This window comes from Olea europaea, chromosome 1 (genome assembly GCF_002742605.1).
Source record: "Olea europaea var. sylvestris chromosome 1, O_europaea_v1, whole genome shotgun sequence".
Taxonomy (NCBI): domain Eukaryota; kingdom Viridiplantae; phylum Streptophyta; class Magnoliopsida; order Lamiales; family Oleaceae; genus Olea; species Olea europaea.
This window is the reverse complement of record NC_036237.1, coordinates 6,756,806-6,781,033: the sequence shown is the minus strand read 5'-3', so window position 1 is coordinate 6,781,033 and position 24,228 is coordinate 6,756,806. Positions and strand designations below refer to the sequence as shown.

The window sequence follows — 24,228 nt, the reverse complement described above, 5'->3', positions numbered from 1 at the left end:
CGTCTCTTTTGTATTAACAATCTGGAAGTATTTTTAAATTATTACAAAAGGGCTATATGAAAAATGTTCTTAAGAGATCTATGATGCAGAATTGTAAACAATGTGATACCCCAATTACTAAGAGAGACAAGTTTAGTCTCAATAAATGTCACAAGGATAAGCTTAAAAAAAGAAAATACAGAAAATCCCTTATGCTACAATAGTTGGGTGTTTAATGTATCATTCATTATTTGAATGCTAGACAGACATTGCTCTCAACCTATCACTGGTTGAGAGAATTTTATTGCAATTTGTGCCAAGTGTGAATTCGGTTTGTTTAATTGGATAGCTCCTTTCAAATCAACCAATGAAATTTTGACGAGTAATTGATGGAAAGCATTTTGACAAAGTTGAGTGATGTTCCACACATTTTAAATTTCAGTGGGGTCCAAGACAACCCCCAATGTATTGAAGCATGCTAGTTGCACATTCCACTTAACAATTTGGGTTACAATCATTGACTTCGCACAAATTCCTACCACGCATTTCAAAAACTGTTTTTTCAATTAACGATGTGGATCCCTACACCTCACCAGTTGTCAACCAAGTACAACTAGAATAATTCATGTACACTTACCTTTGGAACGGTTATCACCCAATTTGCATTGGTTACTATTAAGTAACAAAAACAAATTATGCAAATTGTATCTCTAATTTAATTCTCGGAACAAATCATATAGTAATTTTTTGGGCTCTAGGGTGCATTCTAAAACTTCTTTTCCTTCAACAAGTATTTTCTCTTAAAACAGAAATTTAATATTAGGTATTTCCAAATATGGGTTTTAGGATATCAACGAGTTGAGAACTTCAAGCTCGGCTCGAGTAAAAGTGGTTTAAAGTTTTTTTTTATCGAAGCCGAGTTTTTGCTCGGCTAAAAAATCTAGGCTCAACGTCGAGCTGAGTCAGTTTGTAATTTTTTTTAAATGGCAATCATGTGGCTGCATGTAGTAAAAGCGACCTGTAGCTGTATTTATAGTAGGCAGCTAGCTGCCTAGGTTTATTTATTTATTTTTTATATATAATATGCTCACGGACCAAAAATGGCCTGTGCCACGGGATGGCTCGGGTTAAGATTATTTGAGCAGGAGGAGAAGGAGGGAGGGATTTATATAATGTACGCATTATGAGCAGGACATGACACTTTTGCAATGTTATTCTCATAACTACTAATTTGTTGCTAAATAGTACAGAAATGTATACTTTATAACTGACTGCCAAGGACGTTGCACGTTTGACTGAAATTGCTCTCGCTAGGAACAAATTCTTGTCTTCAGTCATTTAAGAAGTGAGGATGCAAGGTAATTAAGATTATATGAGCAGGAAAATCACATTAGTGTGTACCTTGTGATTTTTTTGCTAAAGTTTATGGAAAAAACTGTCAAGGACGATGGACGTTTGACTAAAACTGCCTACGCTAGGAGCAAATTCGTGTCGTCAGTCAAATTCTTTGTTTCGAGATCTCTTCTCAAGCAAATTAATCACAACATTTTAGCCTTGGTACCTAAGGGTACTCATTCTTCTTCGGTGGGGGATTATAGGCCTATTGCATGTTGCAACGTTTTTTACAAGGTAATCACTAAGATACTTGCCTCTCGGTTGAAGCCTCTACTTGACTCTATTGTGGACCGAACTCAATCCACATTTGTTGAGGGTCGGAGTATGATTGAAAATATTCACTTGGCACAAGAACTTTTGAGACAATATAACCGTAAGAGGGTTGCTCCACAGTGCCTCCTCAAAATTGACCTTACTAAGGCCTTTGATTCGGTGAATTGGGAGTTTCTTGAAGAAGTTCTTGACGGGTTGGGGTTTCCCAATGTCTTTGTTGATTGGATTATGGAATGTATGACTTCTCCATCTTATTCCATAGCGATAAATGGTGGCCTTCATGGGTTTTTCAAGGGCAAAAGAGGCATTCGGCAAGGTGATCCACTCTCCCCTTACTTGTTTATTCTTTGCCTTGAATAACTATCTAGATTGCTAAAGGTGGCTACTTCGGATAGTAATTTCAATTTTCACCCCAAGTGTGCTCAATTGAAGATCACATACTTGGCTTTTGCGGATGACTTGATGTTATTTGCTAGAGGGGATGTCATGTCTTTGGATATTTTATTGAATCGCCTTTCGGTTTTTGGAGGCATGTCGAGATTGAATATAAATGTTGGGAAATCTTGCATCTACACCGCGGGTATTCATGGTAAAGATTTGGAGGATATTCTAGCTCTCACAAATCTCCCCATTGGCTCCATGCCGTTTAGGTACTTGGACATTCCACTTGCAGTGATAAAATTGAAAGTCAGTTCTTATGATGTGCTCACAAATAAAATCTCATCTTATATTGGCTCTTGGTCGACTTCCTCTCTATCATATGCAGGTAGGATTGAGTTTGTGCGAGCCGTGCTTCAAGGTGTGGAATGTTTTTGGCTTTCTATCCTCCCTATCTCGGCTATGGTGATTTCTAAAATCAATAGTCTTTGCCGTAGTTTCCTTTTGGGGGGGGGGCGAAGAAGCTTTTGGTTGCTTGGAACACTATTTGCCTCCCTAAGGTTGAGGGGGGGCTCGGTTTTAAGGACTTGAAATGTTGGAATTCAGCACTCCTTTCTAAAACACTTTGGAATATCCATTGTAAGAAGGACTCACTTTGGATTAAATGGATTAATGAAGTCTACCTTCAAGGGACAGATTTTTCGGTGTATAGTGTGAAGAAAAAAGACTCCCCACTCATTAAAAAACTGCTTGACATCCGGGACAGCATTATTGCTACCCAAAGTGACGGGATTTCAGCATTGGACAGATTGTGTAGCTGGGCAGATTTTGGAATTTTTTCTACTTCAGCAGCTTATGACTACTTCAGGCCGAAGGGGGGATTTCTTCTCTGGTCCAGAACGGTTTGGGATGGTTCCATCACTCCCAAACATCCATTTATTTTATGGTTAGCTGCCCATTGTAAGCTCTAGACGAGGGACAAGCTATTGCACTTGGAGATGGACTGAATCTGCCCACTGTGTGAGGCACTGGACGAATATGTCCAGCACTTGTTTTTTGGATGCCGGGTCACTTTCGAAGTATGGAAACAGATCATATTTTGGTTGGGTATTAGGTGTTCCATGTCTACTTTGCTGAGCTCTTTTAAATGGTTTAAAAAAGAAGTGCGGGGGAAGAGTTGGCCAAGCCGTGTTAAACGGATTGCTTTTGCTACTACTGTCTACTACATTTGGATGGCTAGGAATTATTGTGTTTTTTATGGTACGAAAGTGCAACTTGAATCCATTGTTAGGAAAATCAAAACACACGTATACAAAGCTATGTTCGTTTTGTATCCGAATGTTTTTATTCTCTTGCTAATGGGGTTTATTAGTGTTTTGATCATTGATTTTTTATGTATGTTTATGAACATTGTCTCGTCCGGGTATGTCCGGTGTACTTGTACATGGTACATTTTTTATCTATATAGTTACATTTACCGATCAAAAAAAATTCGTGTCGTCAGTCATTGAATAAATGAGGGTTATTTTGTCGTTTAATGGAGTTCAAATTATTTGAGCACGAAAATTATACTGATGTGTACCTTTTGATATTTTCACTGACGTTTATGCTACTTAATATGAAAATGGTATCTGAATTCAATTAATTTCTTTTTATAGAAAAGCGAATAACTAATTCAATTGTTAATGTTGCAAATCGAACTTCTATTAGTGTTGCAAATTAAGGTACGATAAATTTGTTCCGTCTTAATTCTCTCTCACATTTTTCTTTGAAGTGCTTTTTTCTTTTTTCCCAGTCAAGCTGTTTGGGAGAAGATAGACACGTCTCACGTCAGATTCCCATCGACCAGAGAGCTCTGGTAGCTTAACCTGGCTCTTAAATTTGGAATTTTGTACATACTTTAGGAGGTTGCTCTGATGTCAAATTGCCTTAATACTGATTGTTATTATCCTTGCCAAAGGCTCTGATGCAGCAACTGCAAGTCATCATTGCAGCAGAAGAACCTGAAGTTAAATGGAGATGGGGTTTTTCCATTTGATAATCATGCTTTTATGTTGCTACTCGCAGCTATTTTGAAAATAAAGCAGAAATATGACTCTGAATTGAGATGTGGAGGGTATAATTCCACTTTCTAACTTCTTTTATAAATGCTCCTTCACATATAAATAACTGTTCATGGACTTTCTATGAAATTTCTGGGCTTCTACATTATTTGAGGAACTCACTTTTTTTTTGTTGGTTTTGCTTTCTAGATTGAGGACTAACACTACCATAATAAGTTGCAGAGAATTGATGGTAGAATAGATTCCATGCTGCTTTTCTTTGGCTTGTGACTTGTGTTGTCGGCATTCTTCATGATGTGCCATAGAAAGTCATCTTCCATTGCATGGACAGCATGAAGCTTCGTGTTTGAAATTATATAGAAGATAACAATAAAATCTATCTGTTTTACAATAGGGGACTTCACAGTTTAAGTCCTTACTGTATTACACGAGTGCGTGAATATGAAATTGAGAGTTTATACTTCAGTAAATGCTCTCTTCATGCTCTTGCTTACTCAAAACAATTGTTTTCCAGAAATAATGCTCCCTCCAGATTTGATCCATTTTTTCGATCGGGATATTCTTGGTTTCTGGTAGCAAAACATAAACAAATCCGGTCATTATTATCACCCATCCTCCCCAGAAGAAGAAAATTCCGGACTTGAAATGGCAGAGCATAGTTAGGAAAACTTGAGCAATGATGAAAGTGAAGAGAAAATTAATAGCCACATTGATGCTCTGCGCAGCTGACCGTATTTCCAGAGGGAAAATTTCACCCGTTACAACCCATCCCAATGGACCCCAAGACAAACTAAAGCCAGCGACATATATGCAAATCAAAATCAGAATCAAAATGCCATATCCATCGCTTAATCCACCTTCATCCCCTAACTTAGCTCCCATTATACCTCCAATCACCATTTGCGGAATAAACATTAGAATTCCACCTATGTGAAATAGAAGTCTTCTACCAAATTTGTCAACCAACAGTAACGATAAGAACGTTGTACCTGTACCAACTAGTCCAGTTACTACTGCAGACATGAGTGATGCACTTTCACCCAAACCAATTGTTCGGAAGAGTACTGGTGCGTAGAAGGCAATCACATTAATTCCCGTCACTTGCACGAAGAATGGTATTGCTATGGACATTACGAGTTGAGGCCTATATTTTCTTCGTATGATGTTTTTGAATGGGTGTTTGATGGCTCTTGCTTTATTACTAGCTTCTATCATATCATCGAGTTCTGCATGGACATCATCAGTGCCTCGTACTCGTTGCAGAATCCTTTTGGCTTTTTCATGACCATTGCCACGATGAATTAAGCTGTTGGGCGTCTCGGGAAGGAATAATGATCCCACAGTTAGAACTAAAGCTGGGGCCGCAGCCATCGCCAGGGAAATTCGCCATCCCCAGCCTCCTTTGATCTTTGCAATTCCGTAGTTTAAGAGGTTGGCCGAGAACACACCAATGCCAACACAGACTTGGAAACTCATGTTAAAAGCTCCTCTATATCTTGCTGGTGCTATTTCTGAAAGGTACAACGGGACAGACTGCAAGCATGAGAAGAATTACAGTATGTAAGCTATATCCAAACAGGGAAAAAACAAAAATCGGATTTTGCTCGTATATACTTATTTTTCTGTTAGCATCCAGCGGGTAATACCCTTTTGCAATTTCTTATAAGTAAGTTATATCATTTTCTTGGGCAGGATAGAAATTCAGGGAACCGAGTACAAACCTGGTTAGCAAAACCAACACCAATTCCAAGCAGAACTCGACCAAATATTAACATATATATATTACTAGCAGCACCGCCAAGGGCAGCACCGGTGAGAAATGCAGCACCACCTATAAGGATTGACGGCTTGCGCCCAAAGACCTTAGTTACTGTTGAAGCAAAGAAACAAGCAACGAGGCCAGCTACGTAGAGTGATGAGGTGAAAGATGTCAGCAATTGGCTATCAAATTTGCAGTAGTTGCTAATTTTGCTATCTTCCTTCATTTTATGGTACACTTCTGGAAAGAATTTCTTGAGAAATGGTTCCATTGAGGTCACTCCACCTGAAATTCCGATATCATAGCCGAATATTATTCCCCCAGTTGCAGCAACAAGAGAAGATAGTAGAACAAACCATGTAATCTTGCCATTGTATTGCCCTCCTTCGCTTGTTGCTACAACCATAACAGCCATGAATTTGTTTCTGAAATTGTTATGGAGAGAGTAGGGAATCAAATGTGACTATTTTTCTATTTTAAATCAGTCTCGAATGAATCAAACGAGTAATTTAACCGAAGTTTGACCACAAAACGAATCTCTTTGGTTTACAATAATCAAATTTTCTTACTAGCAGTCCAACTTGACCGCTGGATCTCACTATCAGACTATGCGTACTTAATGCTTACAAGTTACGCCTAAGAGATCTTGGACTTTGAAGTGCATGTGATAATGTTGGACTATTATAAGCCGTAATCCTATTTTCTACCATTAACGACAAGGTAGGAAAGGAATGCCCTTACGTATAACAGTCGTTTAATATTATTCTTTTCCATTCTTTCCTCGTTAAAATGAAAAATATGACTGTTATCCATCACATCAAGCCACCAAATTTGAATTTCTATCTCGGAACCCATAACGGCTATATTTTTCATTCTCATTCTTATGAAAATGGAAAACAAACGGGGCCTATTGTCAATCTTATGCTGGGTTTTAGCAAAAAAATGGATTCTTTGATACCGAAGTGTGGGTCCATTAAAAAATAATTTATATTTTGTTGGCATATCATCGATGAGAATATTGACTTCTAGCCTAATCTCAGCAATCAATTGTTATTATGATGATCAATACAATAAAGATACTTGTACAGCAGCCCTTACACATATGTGGAATCCGTGATTATTTTAATCGTGATCCCCATCCTTTTATATTTGAGAAGACTGTACTAATTGTTGTACACGTATTTTGTGATCGATATGCCCCTCATTATGATCACGTACGGAGATAAATTGGGTAGTGTTTGGAGAAATGCAATAAGCCTACTCTATGGTAGTGGAAAAGTAGATTTACTGATGAGGTGAGATTGGATATTTCAATCAACAGTAAGTCTGCATGACTTAAATACTTCAATGAGTTCAATCGAATGAGACACTTTCAAATTATTAAATTTCAATAAAAATCTTATTAAAATTGCAACCAAACAATCCCCTAAATAAAATTGGTCAGTGCATTTATGCAATTGCTTAGCGTTAGTGGCTTCATGCAAAATTGTACAGCGAACCTTTTTTTTATTTTCTTTGGATTATTTTATATAAATGGGTTCATTCGCTGAGACTATAAGGACATTATAATTTTTTTGACATTATGGTGCTTGGTATTAAAGAGCTTTAGTAAAAATATCGAGAGAAACAGTACGATACAATCAAAATATTAGATTATGAAAAATCAATTTTTTAAATAACTGTTCTACAATCGTATGCAAAATTATCATGAAGTGATGATGAAGTGAATTAATCATTTCTTTTTATTTTTCCTTTCTATTTTTCGAAACTGCAATAGCCAATCACTGGCAGCTACGTGTCTTGGCAGTTAAAATTTAAATTCACGCCCCTTCATGATTCCCTCCAATATTTCTAAACGGCTTTTAAAGTATTCTATAAAAAATGGTAAAAACATCATCAAAAGTTGGAAAAACTGATTATTTTCTTCTGCAAAAAATGGCTTCTCTGAAATCCCGTTTGGAGCATTCAGTCACTGCCATTGCTCTTAGATCGTATCTTGCTGAGTTTATCTCTACATTCTTCTTCGTCTTTGCTGCTGCTGGGGCAACAATGTCTTCGCGTAAGCCAATTTTCTTCATTTTTAATTTGGAAATTAATTGTTAATCCATTTCGTTTGATCATGGATCGTACCTTTTCCCTTTACATGATTTTTTAATGATGTTTATTGATGTCATAAAAACAGGGAAAATGATGCCGGATGCAGCATCGGATTCCTCGAGTCTTGTTGCAATTGCAGTTGCGAATGCGTTTGCACTGTCAGTTACAGTGTATATTTCTGCCAATATTTCCGGGGGCCACGTGAATCCGGCTGTCACATTTGGAATGGTTGTGGGAGGCCATATTAGTATTCCTATGGCTATTTTCTATTCGATTTCGCAAACGTTTGGTTCTGTCATGGCATGCCTGCTATTAAAAGCAACCACCGCAGGACAGGTACGTCACTCAAAGTCCCAATGAGTACCGCGTACTAAATGCATCAAAAATTGATTAAATGTGTGTCTGAGTGTAAGATAAACAGACAAAAAGTTTGATTACCCGACTAATTCTACTGATTACAACATACTAAACATGCCACTATCGACTACCCATCAGATGTACAGATGGAAAGTTGCATCTTGGTGACTCAAATATCACATTATCTTTAACAGATACTTCATAATTGTTTTGCAGCATGTTCCAACTCATGCAATAGAACATGAGATGACTGGTTTTGGAGGAGCAGTGCTAGAGGGTGTTATGACTTTTGCATTGGTGTACACGGTTTATGTAGCCTCGAACCTGAGGCCGGTTTCTGCCGGTGCCATCGGCCCCTTGGCAATTGGGCTTATTGCGGGGGCTAACGTTCTTGCATCAGGACCGTTTACCGGTGGATCCATGAACCCGGCATACGCATTCGGTTCAGCCATTGTTGGAGGGAGTTTTAAGAATCAAGCAGTATATTGGGTTGGACCATTGTTTGGCGCAGCCATTGCTGGGATTTTACATGATAATGTAGTCTGTCCTGCTCCAGTGCCTGATTCCTTTAGGGGGAATGCTGATGGAGTGGGAGTTTAACTATATTATTGGCGACAAATTGTATTAGAAATTTAAATTTTTTTAATTTGGAGATAGGATTTTGTTATCTGATTTTAATGTAGAATGATAAGCATTTATTTACTAAAATGTTTGATTTTCCGGTTTTTGGGATTTTCATATTTTATTGATTTTTGAACGTTGATTGTACTACATTGTATATCACAACTTACAAATTCGTTTACCAGCAAATGACGTAACGAGATTTGAATGATTTAATATTTCACAAATTTAAAAATAATTTCCCCAATTTATTTTTGTTATTAACCCACGTTACATAAGTACGATCATTTAAGTGGTGATGAGATTTTTATAATTTTAATTTAATTTATTTTCATATCATCAATTTATAAAAAAATTTATTAATGGGGATGTATAAAAATCGTGAGAAGAATGTTCATTTTGGGAATAAGTCTCAACACGCTTTTGCTTATATTTGTAAACGCGACATGTCGGTTCTGCCCTGAAATTTTGCTATAAAACAATAAAAAACAAAAATCTATTCTCATCCACCTCCTGGACTGGACTGGACTGGACTGGACTATCTTCTTCCTAGTCTCCCAGCACAATCCTCAATGGCGTTGGCGCCTAAATCCCTATCTACCCTCTCTTCATTCTCTCTTCTCAATCCCACTCTCACTAAATGCCACACTGTAAAACCCCCTTTCATCGTCTGTAAATCCACTCAATTTTACACATCTGAACCGAATGGAGCCGGACCGTCCGCCCCGACACGAGGCGACATTTTCCTCGAACGCCATAGCTCTCTAGAAGCTTCAGCTTCAGTTCTCACGGAAAACAAGGAATCAAATAAGAAGAACAAGAAAGAAAAAGTATTTAAATTGTCGTCTTGTGTAATTAACAGTTGTTACGGTTGTGGGGCTCCGTTACAGACCTCCGAAACGGAGGCTCCGGGTTATGTGGACCTGGAAACGTACAATTTGGTATGATTTATTCTATTATAAGACATGCAACTTCGGGAATTTTTATTTATTTATTTCATTTTAGTGAATTAATAAGGGGTGACGTGGAAATTTAGGTATTGATGGTATTTTGAAATGTAATGATAGATTTGGTTGAATTTAGTAAAATTGACTTCTTTTGGTTGTTTATTAATATGTGTGGGATCCGTAGAAGAAGAAACATAGGCAACTGAGAACCGTGCTATGTGGGAGGTGCCGGCTTTTATCTCACGGACATATGATTACTGCGGTTGGTGGGAACGGAGGTTATTCTGGTGGGAAGCAGTTTGTTACAGCAGAGGAGCTGCGTGAGAAGCTGTCGCATTTGCGCCACCAGAAAGCTCTAATTGTTAAATTGGTAAGTTCAATTTGTTTGGTTGTTATTGCAGGTCAATATTTATAGTTTTCCTTAGTGTCATTGAATAAGACGCCTAGGTTTTTGAAGTTTTAGAGTTGGCCTACAGGTTTTCTAGTGAATGTTGCTATTCTATTTGACATTAGTTTTTATCGTTCCTCTTTCCTCCTTCCTAGTTTATGTTTTGAGTTCCTACGTGTCTATTGATAATCTTTATGTTTCCGCTAAGATTATATTTTTTTTCTTTCTTCCATTTCTCAGAAATTAATGCTCGGTTACATGTAGGTAGATATAGTGGACTTCAATGGCAGTTTCTTGGCACGTGTTCGTGACATTGCCGGTGCAAATCCCATAATACTAGTTGTGACAAAGGTGCTAAAAATGAGTTTTTAAAGTCTTGTTGTCTCTGACATTAGTTTCTGTTTTGCTTTCTTTGAGTTCTTGTTGTTTTTCTTTCACATATTTCTTATACTTCGTTATTTATTAAGGTTGATCTTCTTCCTAAAGGAACTGATCTAAATTGTGTTGGTGACTGGGTCGTAGAGGCAACTGTGAAGAAGAGGCTTAAGTAAGTCAAATATTTTTTGGTGATGTTTCGTCAAGAAAATAATAGTTATAAGTGGAGGAATAACGGCACATTTTTTTGAAGAAGTGATGATTCATATGTATATGTTCATTTGAGTTGTGTTTTTGCTGCTTCCTCTTGCTAAAGAATTTTTATTTCTCTTTGTTTGTTTTAGCACTTGGTGACTCTTGAATTCTGGTCATTAATAATGAAAATGTTGAAGTGTTAAAGCAGTGTGCTTACTTTGTAGTGTTCTGAGCGTTCATTTGACAAGTTCAAAATCTTTAGTGGGAATTGCTGGAGTGGTGTCGGAAATTCAGAGAGAGAAAAAGGTTGGTTCTTTTTCACTAATAAAAGTTATACTTAATTTTGGCTGCTAGTGGTTCTTTCATGAGTTGTGATGGCTATAGAACTCCATTTAAATAGCTAGACCAAGACAAAGATTATTACCAAGCACATATATCTATTTTGGTTTTATGGATTGTTTATATATTGTGGTATGATACGTTCTCCATCTAACAAGATGTTGGATTACCTGCACATGTTCATGTACTGATTGTTGCAATGGATTATTCTTGCATGACAAATCACCTTCTTTGGCACGGTCTCTCTCTCTGTTCATTTTGGTTCCCTGTCTCAGTTACGAGCTTTGACATTGCATTTTTGATTTGCAGGGAAGGAATGTCTACATTCTGGTAAGTCCATCGACTATTTGGAAAACAGAAACAAAGATGATTAATGAAGTTTGATATATGAGTATATACTTTAATTTCAGAACGGGTTTTTCACCTTGTTCCCATCTTGAGTTGGACTCTCTCTTACTCTACAACTTGCTTATTTTCTCGCTTATGGAAACATGTTGTGATTATTAATCTTTTTAAAGCAAATTTTCATTTCGTTCACTTTTACGATTGTTTTTTGTTTAATTTTTCAATCTAGTATGGCATTTAGAGTAAATTAAATGGAAAAAGTAATCTGTGGAGTTGACATAGCACTCGTGCACTTACATTTGGACTCATATGGCTATAAAAGTAATCAAAACAATATACTAACTTCAAACTAAGTTTTATTCTAAATAACTTCGGGTCAACCACGCTAATCCTTCTTCGCCATCTGTTCAATATATTTCTAGGTCTGCTATAAGATTAAATGCAACTAGATCATTAGTAATTACTACATGCTGCATAATTTTGTTCTACCTCCTGTCTAAAATATTCTTCTAAGGTTGTAACCCTCTTTTGAAGTGGAGCTTCTCATTATCTATGTAAAACACATCCCAACCACTTAAGTCTTCATTCCTATTGTTAATATTCAAGTGTTATTGCCTCCATAATTGCGTATATTTTGTTTCTTATCTAATCCATTCTATTGTGGATGCATATCCATCCTCACTTCTGCTATGCTCACGTCATGGACTTTTTGTCTCAGTATCATCAAGCATATCAAGTGTAATTATTTTTCTGTAGAGTGGGTTTTTCGGTTAGATAGCTATCTATCACATAAAATTCTTTTAGTACTTCACCATTTCCTTCATCCCTCCCTAATCCTCTGCAGATGCCTTCCTCAAGTCTTTCATTTTTAATGATCAAGCCTAAATGCTTAATACAACCACTAAGTTGGACAATAAAATCCTCTATTGTGATTCCAGTATTATTCTTATTCCTACTATTGTTAAAGGACATTCTATGTACTTTGATTTAGTTTTACTTATTTTAAAACCTTAAGTTGATAAGTACCCGTCCAGATTATAACTTACTGTTTAAATTCCTCTTAACCTTTTCTACTAAAATTATGTCACCATTGTATAACACAGAAGATAAGATTATGCGACTCAACTTGCAAAGGATAAGGAAGCCTTCTTTTATAGAAATATGCCCTCAAAAATTAATTCAATTGCAGATTGTTGTCAAAGGAGACTTAGTGCAAAAGATTTTCCCATAGCACAAGCTAAAGGACCTCATCTTGAACGTGTCTCATAGGCTTATTCATGACGAAATTGGATAGACACAGACTTAAGACAGACCCTTGATAACAGCATACACGCTAGGAACTTATATACAATTACCACCACTCCATCTTACTCTAGGGAGTCAGGATTTCACCACCGTGTATTTCTTTAATTATATTTACATATCTAAACAAATCTTTTTCTATCTAGCATCATTTGAAGTTTACATTGAAGGCTGTAAATGTCAGAAGAAATAGGTCCGTGGCCTGTTCACTGTATTTGAAGAGGCTTAGAATGTGAACCTTATATCGTCTGATGATTTTAAAAACGCAGTCAAGTTTATTCTGTGATTATATTTATGCTTATGCTAATCAGGTGTGACTTGTTAGCTTTATTTTTCTGATGTGTATCTAATCTTCATTATATTTTTTAACAATTAGCTCTGAGACTTGATCGGCTAATCCAGACATATATGTGCTTGAGTGCATGCGTGAGTTTCTGTAGGCTGAAAAGTAGATGCATGTATGCATTCATGCTCACTCGTGTAGTACATACAACCTAGTGCTTAATATTTGTTAAATGCACCTTTTGACCTTATAAATTTAAGCTTAAATTCTTTTAAAATAAACTTAAATTTTTAAAAAAAAAAAAAAAAAAAAAAAAAAAATTTATTTCTTTCATTTTAAAATTTGATTGTTACACTTCATTGATTTGACAGGGCTCAGCCAACGTTGGAAAATCTGCATTCATTAATGCTGTATTGAGTAAGCTCATCTTAACAATTAGACGTGTTTTTACTTATATTTTTCCTTTAATCATTTTTATGTACAGCATTAGGAGATAAGATCTGGATCCTTATCCTTTTCGATATATGTCATTTGCTTCTTTAAACGTTTGGGGTCTTCTATTTGTTAACTGTCTATTGAGAGACATTTCTTACTGTAATGGACTGCAAATTGATTGAAGGCTGGGCCAATAAATGCTCTATGAAAGTAGAAATGACTCATACTGACCCAGACATGCTTATTTCGGAGAAGGAAATATTTTCCCAATAACTTTGAATATGTTTTTCCATTTCAGTTCCAAGGAGTTCCTTTTTGTTGGTCAAGTTCATCCCTTTGTCACATTCTAACAAATTAAATTTTACTACTTCGTCAAAATCATCTTCTGTTCATTTCTGATGTTTCTTTGACCCTATATGTGTGCATTAGATTTTTTCCTCTCCTTCTGCCTGTTCTCAACTTCTACTTGTGCTATCAGAAATGATGTCATACAAAGACCCAGTTGCTGCTGCGGCAAGAAAATACAAACCTATTCAATCTGCTGTTCCTGGAACTACTTTGGGTCCGATCCAGATTGATGCTTTCCTAGGTGGAGGGGTAAGTCCTGGTTTCATGTAATTAATATCCAACTGTTCTGTATTTATCGGCTTGCACATTTTAATGTATAATTTGTGAAGGTGGGATGAATTCGATTGAAAATACATGACAAAGAAAAGAAAGGCAAGGAAAAATCTCTTAGAATTTCTCCACTCTATGCAAAGTCAATTATTTTAACTTTTCATTCTCTATGACCTATATTAAAGATCCATTGAACGAATAAAAAAGGTCGGTTCATGACCTTCAGCCTCACCATTATGCATATCTTGGATGTCTCAAAATCAATTTTGAACTATAAATACTGGCTTGCTCTTTTTTAAATCTAAAAAAGGATCCATTTTTCATCTTTTTGTTCATTTAGATGTTTTTGTTTTTAGCTGATAAAATCAACATTTTTGTATTTGTCTGTTAGATGCTGGTAAATTCCAGAGTGGTAGATGGATGAGTCTTACAGATATAGAACAATTCTCAAATTTGACGTTTCTTTATTTTAGAAATTATATGATACACCTGGAGTCCATCTCCACCATAGGCAAGCTGCAGTGATCCATTCAGAAGATCTACCTGCTCTTGCTCCACAGAGTCAAATTCGAGGCCGATCTTTTCCAGTAAGTTCTTTGTTTTCATGTTGCCATCAAAGTATTTGTTCTCAACAGGTTCCATCTCCATTAAATGCTTTTCTTTTTTCTTTTTTGCTTTCTTAATGATATAAACTAGAATCCTCAGCTAGTCTTGGACAAGGTGACTGCTGATCGACTTGGTTCAAATGGCTTGAATGGTTTATCTATATTCTGGGGAGGTCTTGTGAGAGTTGATCTTATGAAGGTTTTGTGATCTCATGAAATCATGCTTATTGAGCTGGTTAATCTGCAAGTTATCAATTGATTGCCACCTTTTTATCCTTCCAGGTTCTTCCAGAGACGCGTCTAACATTCTTTGGACCTAGGTCACTACAAATTCATATCGTGCCCACTGAGGAAGCAGATAAATTTTACCGGGTAAAATTTGAAATGAATAATGATTAAAGTGATTTTACACTATTGGAGCGGTTGTGGTTATTTCTATATGCATGCATGAGCTGTGCTGCATTATCGACATTTCAAAGTGTTCATGAAATGAATTCTGGTATGTGCAATTCTGGTGCCGTGCGTGCATCTGCAGCTGTGTTCGAGTCACGTCTCTAATATAGTGGTGTGATATAGATAATACAAGAAAGGGGAACCCCCATCCAACCACCACTACCACCAGAAGGGAAGGGGAAGCTAAGAAACCAAAGAAGTAACGTGTATTTCCCAGTCAAGGCCCAGTGTTGCACAGGGCACTAAATAATTTTATTTGTAGCTGTAGAACACTTATTTTACATAATTTATTATTCAAAGATCCCACGAATAACCAAGCAACACCAGCACCACATTCGTACATGGGGAAACCAATTCAGGTGTCAATTTATTTATACCTTTGGCTTTAGGACGATTCACTAAAATTACACCTAAATCCCCAGAACAACAGAATTCACAATAGTCCAAATGGTTCCATATACTCTAAATATTTATTCATGGAGGCCTATAAACTTTAATAACCCATTATTATAATTGTTTTCATAGCAATATCAGATATTACAATTGCCGTGCATGGTGAACCTTCTTAAGAAAAAATCGACGTCAACAATGTGGCGTCATCTTGCAGTGGCATTAAGTTCCGGTTATTTTGAAAAGGAAACAGGAACATGAATAACATTCTCTGACTAATTTTTGCAAGGTAACTCGTCGCCGGTATTCATAGTTAATGTTGGGGATGTTAGGTTTAATGCCTTGGTTGATTTTCTTAATGTGAGGGAGGTAAGGCTTTATGTGCCCTTAAATCATGATTATAGGTTTAATGTTAATCTGAAAAATCTGATGTTAGAAAAAATCCTATTCTGCTCCTTTCTTTATAAATATTCTTCTCACCTGTACACATTTGAGCATTTCCTTTGTGAACGATAAGCTTCTTTGTACATAATTAGTTCTTTTCTCTGAATAATGATTCAATCTAATTATATCTACAAGAAATTGTATTTAAGAGAAATATTTTGTTTTCGGATTATTGCACAAGAAGATTTGGAAGTAGAAATGGTCTATTGAAAATCTTATGCTCTGGAAATACTCTTTAGTTTCTTTTCCATAGTTTTGAAAATGAAAGGTTTTGTATTCTATTGTGGAAACATATCAGAACTTTATAATGTGGGAGAAGGGGATTCGAAAGACATTACGATGCAGTCATATAGATAAGAAACGTCTTATTGATCCTTGATCCATGCCTTGCTTGGTTACTGTACAATGTGATGTCGTTATCCTACAATCTTTCTAAAATTATGATTTCATTTCGGTTTTAAAGATTGACGCTTACAATTTCTTGTTGCAGAAAGAAGTTGGAGTTCTATTGACACCACCTACTGGAAAACAGAAGCTAGACAACTGGATTGGACTTGAAACTAAGCGGGAGTTGGAAATAAAGTATGAAGATTTTGAGAAGTGAGTAAAAAGTTTTGCTTAAGGCATAACATTTGCTTGCTTGTAGTAAATCTATAAGTGATGCCGATGTGTCGACTGCATGACTAAGACTTATTCTTCCTGCTCTTGCTTCCATAGGCCGGCTTGTGACGTGGCTATATCAGGTCTTGGGTGGATTTCGGTTGAACCGGTAGACCAGTTTCTTAGAACCTCCTATTCAAGTGAAGGAGAAACGGTTGAAGAGCTATCTTTATTAGTCCATGTTCCCAAGCCAGTAGAGATTTTTGTTCGGCCTCCTTTACCAGTCGGGAAAGCTGGAGGGGAGTGGTATCAGTATCGGGAATTGACGGAGAAAGAAATGGATTTAAGACCAAAATGGTATTTCTGAGACTGCTCATAAAATACACCCAAAATATCAGTTTGCATGCATTTGCCGTAACAGTTGTGAGTTGTGCCATTGGAATTTGGAGGTTCTTCGTATACTAATGCAGAATGTGAATTGTCTAGTGGTATAAAGTTCACCACTGGTGGCTTGGTTTCGTCGACTTTCTTGTCTGTTGAAACCTCGTATTAGAATCGAACCCTCATTTTTTCTTTGGCAGGGAGAAATTTTGAATTCGTGATGTGCTAACTTTTGTCTAAATGCTTCGATGGTATGAAGTCAAATTCTAGCTATTATGTTATTTGTGTACATGGAACATATAATCAATTGAAGTGAGGCTTGGGTGAATTGCCTTAATATCCATCAATAATCAAATGCTACTTCACAATCGGATTGTTCATGCTTAATAGTTGAATACCTTGTTACATTTTCTTGGTTACTGGCCTTTCTCCTCTTCATTTTTTTTCCCTAATTGAAATCTCTCTTTGATAAATCCAAGGAATGGGCAGTTGGAATCATAATAGTACTTAACGTGCTCATATTTTATTTGACTGTATCAAAGAATATTAAGAAAGAAAAATAAGTTATTCTAGTTTTTATTTACAACATTGCTACTGCTACGAAACATGCTCTCTGACTTAGATTCCTCTGCTATTAGATCTTTTAAATAGCCCATGAGGTCAAAATTTACTAAAAAATTCAAGTTAAAATCAATGCTTATTTTTAATTACACATGTTATGGGATTTAGAACTTTTCAATCTCAAATTTTATCAATTTTTTATCAAAATCTATGAATTTGATTTTTAATCTACACCAAACAAGGGCATAATTTACTATTTGAAAGGAAGAGATTCAGGAGTTGTGTGACAAAGCTTTTGATAAAAAAATTTGTAGATTTTAGTAAAAGCTAATAAAATGTATGCTCGTAAAATTGATAAAAGTTGTGGATTCCGTTAAATGTGTGGTTCAAATTGAAGTTAGATGACTTGAAAAGTTGATGAAGTTCTAACCCTTGTTTGATTTTAATTGTTTTTAAAATACATTTTTCTCCCTCTTTTTTAAAAACGTAATTTTCAATAAAATATGAGGAAATTTCATTGGGTGTCAAAATTTGGCTTTGCATTATAAAAAATGTCACCTTTTAAATTTTCTATCAAAAATGTCAATTTAGGACATTTTTGACCTTCTGAATTATTTAAATACCTTATATATTAATTTTCAAGCAGGGGCCTGCAAATTATGAATTTGCACAACAAGCCCCCGTCTCCAACACCCAAATCTGCTGCTGAATTTTATTTTATTTTTTTCCTTTTACAATGTGGCAGAGGTCGCCGCCGGCATCCAGCACTTGCTGGTGCAGTACAGCAGCGGCCCTCGCCGCTACAATTCAGCAGCGACGAGTGAAGCTGCTGGCGCGGGGCTCGCTGTCACGCTCCTCACCGCCAGCGGGCACCTTTGCCCTTTTTTTTTTTTTTTTTGAGCCCAAAATTTATAATCTTTTAAAATCAAAAACAGATTTTCAAAATTTAAAATAAGGGTAAGTTGGATATTTTCCACAAAAAAAGTGACATTTTTGATAAAATTAGATGTACATGCAAATTTTTTGTGCATTGTTAAAAAAAGTGACATTTTCTATAATTCCCTAAATAATATTACATGCAAATTCAAAAATTTCCTTATTTTTTAATCATACATTCTCTATCAATCTACTGTTTTAAACTCACCCAAAGAGAACAATCGTGGGAGGAAAGCGTACCAATTTATAGGGTCATCCAACCTACTTCCTATCGTCAATTGACACTAAACATTCGAAAACATGCACTAGTCCATTGACCAAGCAAATGGCTAGTCATTAGCCCTGCCAATTCATTATTGGTACAAAGAACACAAATGAATTCCTCCAAAAAAAGAAAAGGATAAGAGCAATAGCACGTCGAATGACTGGACTCCTTCTAAACATGGTTGGTGCTTCAGTATTAATTGGATTCAAGCAGTTGTCGATAGGCTGGATGTCTTTTGGGCTTTAAGCTTACCTGGTTCTTAAGACCCGAGATAAAACGTGATTTTAGTTAACACGATTATGGCTTTTTGGTTGCTTTTAATTTTGGACCGTTTATCTGCCTTAGCTTTAGTCTTTGGGTCGGTGTGATTTTTGATGGTGTATATATATATATATATATATATATATATATATATAGACTACGGACTATAGATATAAAAAAAGGGACTCTCTCTCCACGATGCTTAAGTTGTTAGTCGTCTCTTGAACCTTCTAGGGTTCGTCTGTTCTTGAGGGTTTTGTTCTCTCATTCTGTATACTTCGTGTGTTTCTTCTCTGAAAATCTCTGAGTGTAGATTGTGAGATTGTAGTGTGCACAATCTTGAAAGGAATAGATTGTTAGTTCATATCTGTAATTTTGAGAGAGAGAGGCGAGAGAAAATTGAAAAGACTTGTGCTCTCTTCAAAAATTTGTACTATTCTTGAGAAATTTCTTAGTGGAATTGAGCAATATCTACACGTAGATGTTCAATGGGTGAGTAGGCTTTTTAAGCTGAACATTCGGGCATTTGTGGTGAAAAATACTCTATGTTCATCTTTATTTTCTGTTATTTTTGTTTTTAATCGCTCAATATTTGATTCTGAGACCAACAAGTGGTATCAGAGCTCTGGAAAATCTTTCAATTAATTTTTTTTTTTTAGAAAACTGTTCTTGTTAAAACCCTGAGTGTTTCAATTTTTTAAATTTTTCTCTCAACGCTTCTCAACTGTGATTTAGTCAAATAATTGTTTGATTCAATTTTTTATTGGATCTTGAAACACTGAAAGTTCTTTTGAAACTTTTCATTGTAAATCAATGGATCTTGAAAGTTTTTTTAAGTGAAAACCCTAGTTTATTACGAATCTGAATAACTTAGTGTTTTCTGAGTCTACATATTGAATTTGACTCATGACTCGCCACTAAGTTGGTGTGGTGCTTTTGACTCGTCCTGAGTGCTGGTGAGTTGAGTTGACTCATTTCAAGTTTGTTGTTGCTAAGTGCTGAGTTCTGTTGAGTCATTGTGACTCGTGGTGTATTTGGTTATATTCCTCAAATTTCCTCATTGCTTCGGATTCTCCCATTGCAATCTCTTATTGAAACCTTAAGGGTGTTCAGCTCTGGTGTAATCTTTTCACACTTATAACTTGTGGCTAGTAAGGTATACCGTTTCTTGTAAAGGTTTGGCATGGTTATTAAGGTAATTGATCTACCACAACTTACCTTAATCCAAGATCTCCTGCGAGGATTTGGAAATCTGAGGGAGTTGTGGATTCACGAGTCATCAGCCCTTAAACCTGTTAAACTGGACATTTAATATTTTTATATTCTTGCTTTAATTGATCACTTTGTTGTTATATAGTATTCTTAAATTATTTGAATTGTATAACTTCATCCTGTAAGGTGTATGATCTTTCATTATTGGAAAGTGTTTTTTGATCTGCATTACCTTGAAATTTGCACGTCTTACAATTTTGTTATATCAATTCAATTTACTATACTTAGTGTATTGCATAATCTTGCTTTTGTAGATTTATCTGTTAATCATGACTACTGCACATAAGTTTGAAGTAGAAGTTTGGAAGGGGACTGGGGATTTTAATCTTTGGCGTTAAAAGATGAGGGCTATGCTCTTACAACAGAGATGTATTGGTGCCTTAACTGGGACATGGGTACTGAGATTAGTGCATGTAGGAGACAAGAACTAGATAAAATTGCCTAGAGCACAATCTTTTTGCATTTGTCAAATAGTGTAATCAGAATTGTAGGGGAAACCGCTACTACTACAACACTATGGACCAAATTAGAATCCCTATACTTAACTAAGACAATACCAAATAAGTGCTATCTTTTGAGGCAATTCTACAATTTTAGATTTGACACTTCTTCCACTTTAGAAGAAAATATTGATAAATTCACAAAATTGATTCAAGATCTAAGTAACTATGATGAGGAGTTATCAGATGATCAACAAGTTGTTGCCTTGTTAAGTGCTTTGGGTTATAAATATAGGGAGATCATAAATGCTTTAGAGTATGGTAGAGATGCTCTCACTATGAACATTATTGTCTTAGCTTTAAGAAATAGAGAGCTTGAATTAAAAACTGAAATAAAACATTCTGAATTTCGGGAAGGCCTACATATCAAAGAAAAACTCATTCCTCTAAGAAGAAGAATCAGTGTAACTTTAATTCTCAATAGGAGGGAAGACCTCAAATTCCCAAATTCAAAAATCAAAATAAGAGTCAACTGAAAACTAAAACTTAAGTCAGGAAGTGTTATTATTGTGGTAAAACAAGACACCTTATAAAAGACCGTTTTAAAAAGACGTCTTCTATGAAAGGTAAGCCAAATCCTGATGGCTCTGTAGCTATTGTCTGCAACAATGAATATGAAGTACAAGGAGTTGTTCTTGTGACTTCAACAAAAAGAAACCCCAAGGAATGGGTTCTTGATTCATGATGTTTCTTTCATATGTGTCCTATGAAGAGTGGTTTACTAAATTTGATGAGCTTAATGGTGGTCAAGTCCAGATGGGAAATGATATGACTTGCAATATTAAGGAAATTCGTAGAGTTAGTCTCTTACTTGAAAATAGTCATGTTCTTGAGCTTCCTTTGACCAAATATGTCCCTAAACTCCAAAGGAATCTCATCTCTTTAGGGGAATTGGATAATAAATATGAGATCAAGATCCATAAAGGATTCACTAAACTAAGTCTAGATTCAACAGAGATAATTTCCTCACCAAAAGTGAATGGCATCTATACACTTTGTGCCGAACCATTAGTTGGAAAACTGTTTGCTGTTATTAATTTCCCAAATGATAAAACTATGATATGGCATAAAAGATTGGGTCATGTTAGTGAAAAGGGATTGATGATTCTCAATAAGCTTGGATGTTTTGGTAAAGATGATATTAAGAGTTTAAAGTTTTGTGAAAATTGTTTCATTGGAAAACAAAACAAACTACCGTTTAAAATTGGTATTCATAAATCGACATCAACATTTGACTACCTGCATACTGATATATGGAGACTAGCATCAATTAGTATTTTGAGTGGATTTATATTTTACCTATTGATTGTAGATGATTATCCAAGGAAAATCTGGACATTTCTTTTAAAAACCAAATCTGACACTTTTCAAAATTTTAAACAATGGAAGCTGACGATTGAGAATCAGGCAAATAAAAGGATAAAAGCTCTTAGAACAGATAATGGACTTGAATTCTGTAACACTGAATTTGATCTTTTTTGTAAAGAATCTGGTATCTTAAGGCATAGAACCACTACTTATACCCCCTAGCAAAATGATGTTGCTTAGAGGATGAATTGAACCTTGCTTGAAAAAGCCAGATGTATGTTGTTAAGCTCTGGCCTTCCAAAGTTATTTTGGGGACTGCAACTTATTTGATAAATATGATTCCATTTAGTGCCATAGACTTTAAAATCCCTGAAGCATTGTGGTCAAGAAAATATCGAGACTACTTTAAACTTAAAGTGTTTGGTTGTGCTGCCTATTCTCACCAAAATGAAGAAAAATTAGAACACAGCTCCTTAAAAATGCATTTTCTTGGGTTATGGTGAAAAATCTAAGGGGTATAAACTTTGGGTAAGGGAACAACATGGGTTTAAAGTTATAATAAGTAGAAATGTCATCTTCAATAAAGATGTGTTTCCTTGTAATGATTCTGAAAATCAGGATCAATCTTAATCTGTCATTCTAAAAGAAACCCTTCTTGAAAGAAATTACTTTGATGAGCCCAATGATACTCTTGAGGTGGAGTCTTCACGATCTGAATTAGATCAACCTCAATCTGAATTTGAAAATGAGAACAAGACCTTTATCCCTTCAGATTATCAGTTAACCAGAGACAGGGCCAGAAGAAATAGAATTCCTTGCACTAGAATTAATACCGATGAGTTTGTTACCTTTTATTCTGAAATGTAATCTATTAATTATGAGCCTACAACCTTTGAAGAAGCTGTTAACTGTAAAGAATCCAAGTTATGGATGGAGGCTATGAAAGAAGAAATGAACTCTTTAACCAAAAATAAAACCTGGATTCTGATTAATAAACCTAAAGAACAAAGGGTTGTTGATTGTAAGTGGATTTATAAAATCAAAGAATGAGATCCTACAATTGGGAGAAAAAGATACAAGGCCAGAATAATAGCAAAAGGGTTTACATAGAGAAGATGAATAGATTATAATGAAATCTTTTCACCTGTTGCAAAGTATACTTCCATTATAATATTGCTTGCCTTGTCTACTCATTTTAATTGAGAATTAGATCAACTTGATGTCAAAATTGCCTTCTTAAATGGAGATCTTGATGAAACAATTTATATGAATCAACCAAAAGGTTTTGAGCAGAATACCAAACCTGAAAAACTTTGCCTTTTGAAAAAAATCACTTTATGATTTAAAACAGGCACCTAGGTAACGATATAAGAAATTTAACTCATATGTTCAAAACCTGAGTTTTTCTAAAAGCAATTTTGACTCGTGTCTGTATTTTAAAGGTTTTATATGTTGATGATATGCTTCTAGCTTCTCACAATAAATCTGAAGTTGATTTGGTTAAATCTAAACTTATGGCAGAATTTGAAATGAAAAACTTAGGTCAAGCAAAAAAATTCTTAGGAATGAAGATAACAAGAGACAAAAATAACTGTGTGCTCCATGTTAACCAAACTGCTTATGTGAAAAAGATTCTTGGAAAATTTTCTATGTCTGAATGTAAACCTGTATCTTTACCTATTGCAAACCACTTTAAGTTGTCAAATGAACAATCTCCCAAAACTGAAGAAGAATTTGATAAGATGTTGTAGGTTCAATTATGAATCTCATGATATGTACCAGACCTGATCTGGCACATGGAATCAATATCTTGAGTAGATATATGGCCAATCCTGGTGGAATTCATTGGCTTGCTATAAAATGGATGTTCAGATATTTAAAGGGATTAATCGACTTAGGTATAAAATTTGGAAATTGCAATGAAGGGGTAATTTTAAAAGGCTACTGTGATTCAGACTTTGCAGGTGATCTTGATAAAAGAAGATCCACTTTTTTTTATGTCTTTACTTTGTGTAATGATTGTGTAAGTTGGAAATCTCATTTACAGAAACTAGTTGCTCTGTCTTCTACAAAGGTTGAATACATAACAGCCTGTGATGTTGT

At 35.5% G+C, this 24,228-nt stretch overlaps 3 protein-coding genes across 3 annotated transcripts; 2 read left to right on the top strand and 1 right to left on the bottom strand.

Annotated features, from left to right (window-relative positions):
* Positions 1–4,412: 4,412 nt before the first annotated feature.
* LOC111390999 (hexose carrier protein HEX6-like) lies at positions 4,413–6,350 on the bottom strand. The gene is made up of 2 exons (XM_023016161.1): positions 5,810–6,350; positions 4,413–5,621 (listed from the first exon to the last, which is right to left on the bottom strand). Exons 1-2 carry the CDS (start codon positions 6,260–6,262, stop codon positions 4,551–4,553), a joined length of 1,524 nt encoding a protein of 507 aa, XP_022871929.1. The 5' UTR covers positions 6,263–6,350; the 3' UTR covers positions 4,413–4,550.
* Positions 6,351–7,758: 1,408 nt separating this feature from the next.
* LOC111391073 (probable aquaporin TIP5-1) lies at positions 7,759–8,945 on the top strand. The gene is made up of 3 exons (XM_023016250.1): positions 7,759–7,906; positions 8,030–8,280; positions 8,518–8,945. Exons 1-3 carry the CDS (start codon positions 7,783–7,785, stop codon positions 8,899–8,901), a joined length of 759 nt encoding a protein of 252 aa, XP_022872018.1. The 5' UTR covers positions 7,759–7,782; the 3' UTR covers positions 8,902–8,945.
* A 498-nt stretch (positions 8,946–9,443) lies between these two features.
* LOC111390921 (putative nitric oxide synthase) lies at positions 9,444–17,390 on the top strand. The gene is made up of 13 exons (XM_023016078.1): positions 9,444–9,863; positions 10,054–10,239; positions 10,522–10,608; positions 10,725–10,804; positions 11,052–11,133; positions 11,476–11,496; positions 13,468–13,513; positions 14,010–14,128; positions 14,623–14,736; positions 14,846–14,953; positions 15,037–15,126; positions 16,532–16,641; positions 16,759–17,390. Exons 1-13 carry the CDS (start codon positions 9,495–9,497, stop codon positions 17,006–17,008), a joined length of 1,662 nt encoding a protein of 553 aa, XP_022871846.1. The 5' UTR covers positions 9,444–9,494; the 3' UTR covers positions 17,009–17,390.
* The last annotated feature ends 6,838 nt before the right edge of the window (positions 17,391–24,228 follow it).

What these genes read in the sequence shown, in the direction of transcription:
- LOC111390999 (XM_023016161.1), bottom strand. Translation starts at nt 6,262, where the DNA reads ATGGCTGTTATGGTTGTAGCAACAAGCGAAGGAGGGCAATACAATGGC. An exon ending in GTGTTGGTTTTGCTAACCAG is followed by an intron (nt 5,622 to 5,809) that starts GTTTGTACTCGG and finishes TCATGCTTGCAG; the next exon opens with TCTGTCCCGTTGTACCTTTC.
- LOC111391073 (XM_023016250.1), top strand. Translation starts at nt 7,783, where the DNA reads ATGGCTTCTCTGAAATCCCGTTTGGAGCATTCAGTCACTGCCATTGCT. An exon ending in TGGGGCAACAATGTCTTCGC is followed by an intron (nt 7,907 to 8,029) that starts GTAAGCCAATTT and finishes TCATAAAAACAG; the next exon opens with GGAAAATGATGCCGGATGCA. An exon ending in AAGCAACCACCGCAGGACAG is followed by an intron (nt 8,281 to 8,517) that starts GTACGTCACTCA and finishes ATTGTTTTGCAG; the next exon opens with CATGTTCCAACTCATGCAAT.
- LOC111390921 (XM_023016078.1), top strand. Translation starts at nt 9,495, where the DNA reads ATGGCGTTGGCGCCTAAATCCCTATCTACCCTCTCTTCATTCTCTCTT. An exon ending in AAATTCAGAGAGAGAAAAAG is followed by an intron (nt 11,134 to 11,475) that starts GTTGGTTCTTTT and finishes TTTGATTTGCAG; the next exon opens with GGAAGGAATGTCTACATTCT. An exon ending in ATGCTTTCCTAGGTGGAGGG is followed by an intron (nt 14,129 to 14,622) that starts GTAAGTCCTGGT and finishes TCTTTATTTTAG; the next exon opens with AAATTATATGATACACCTGG.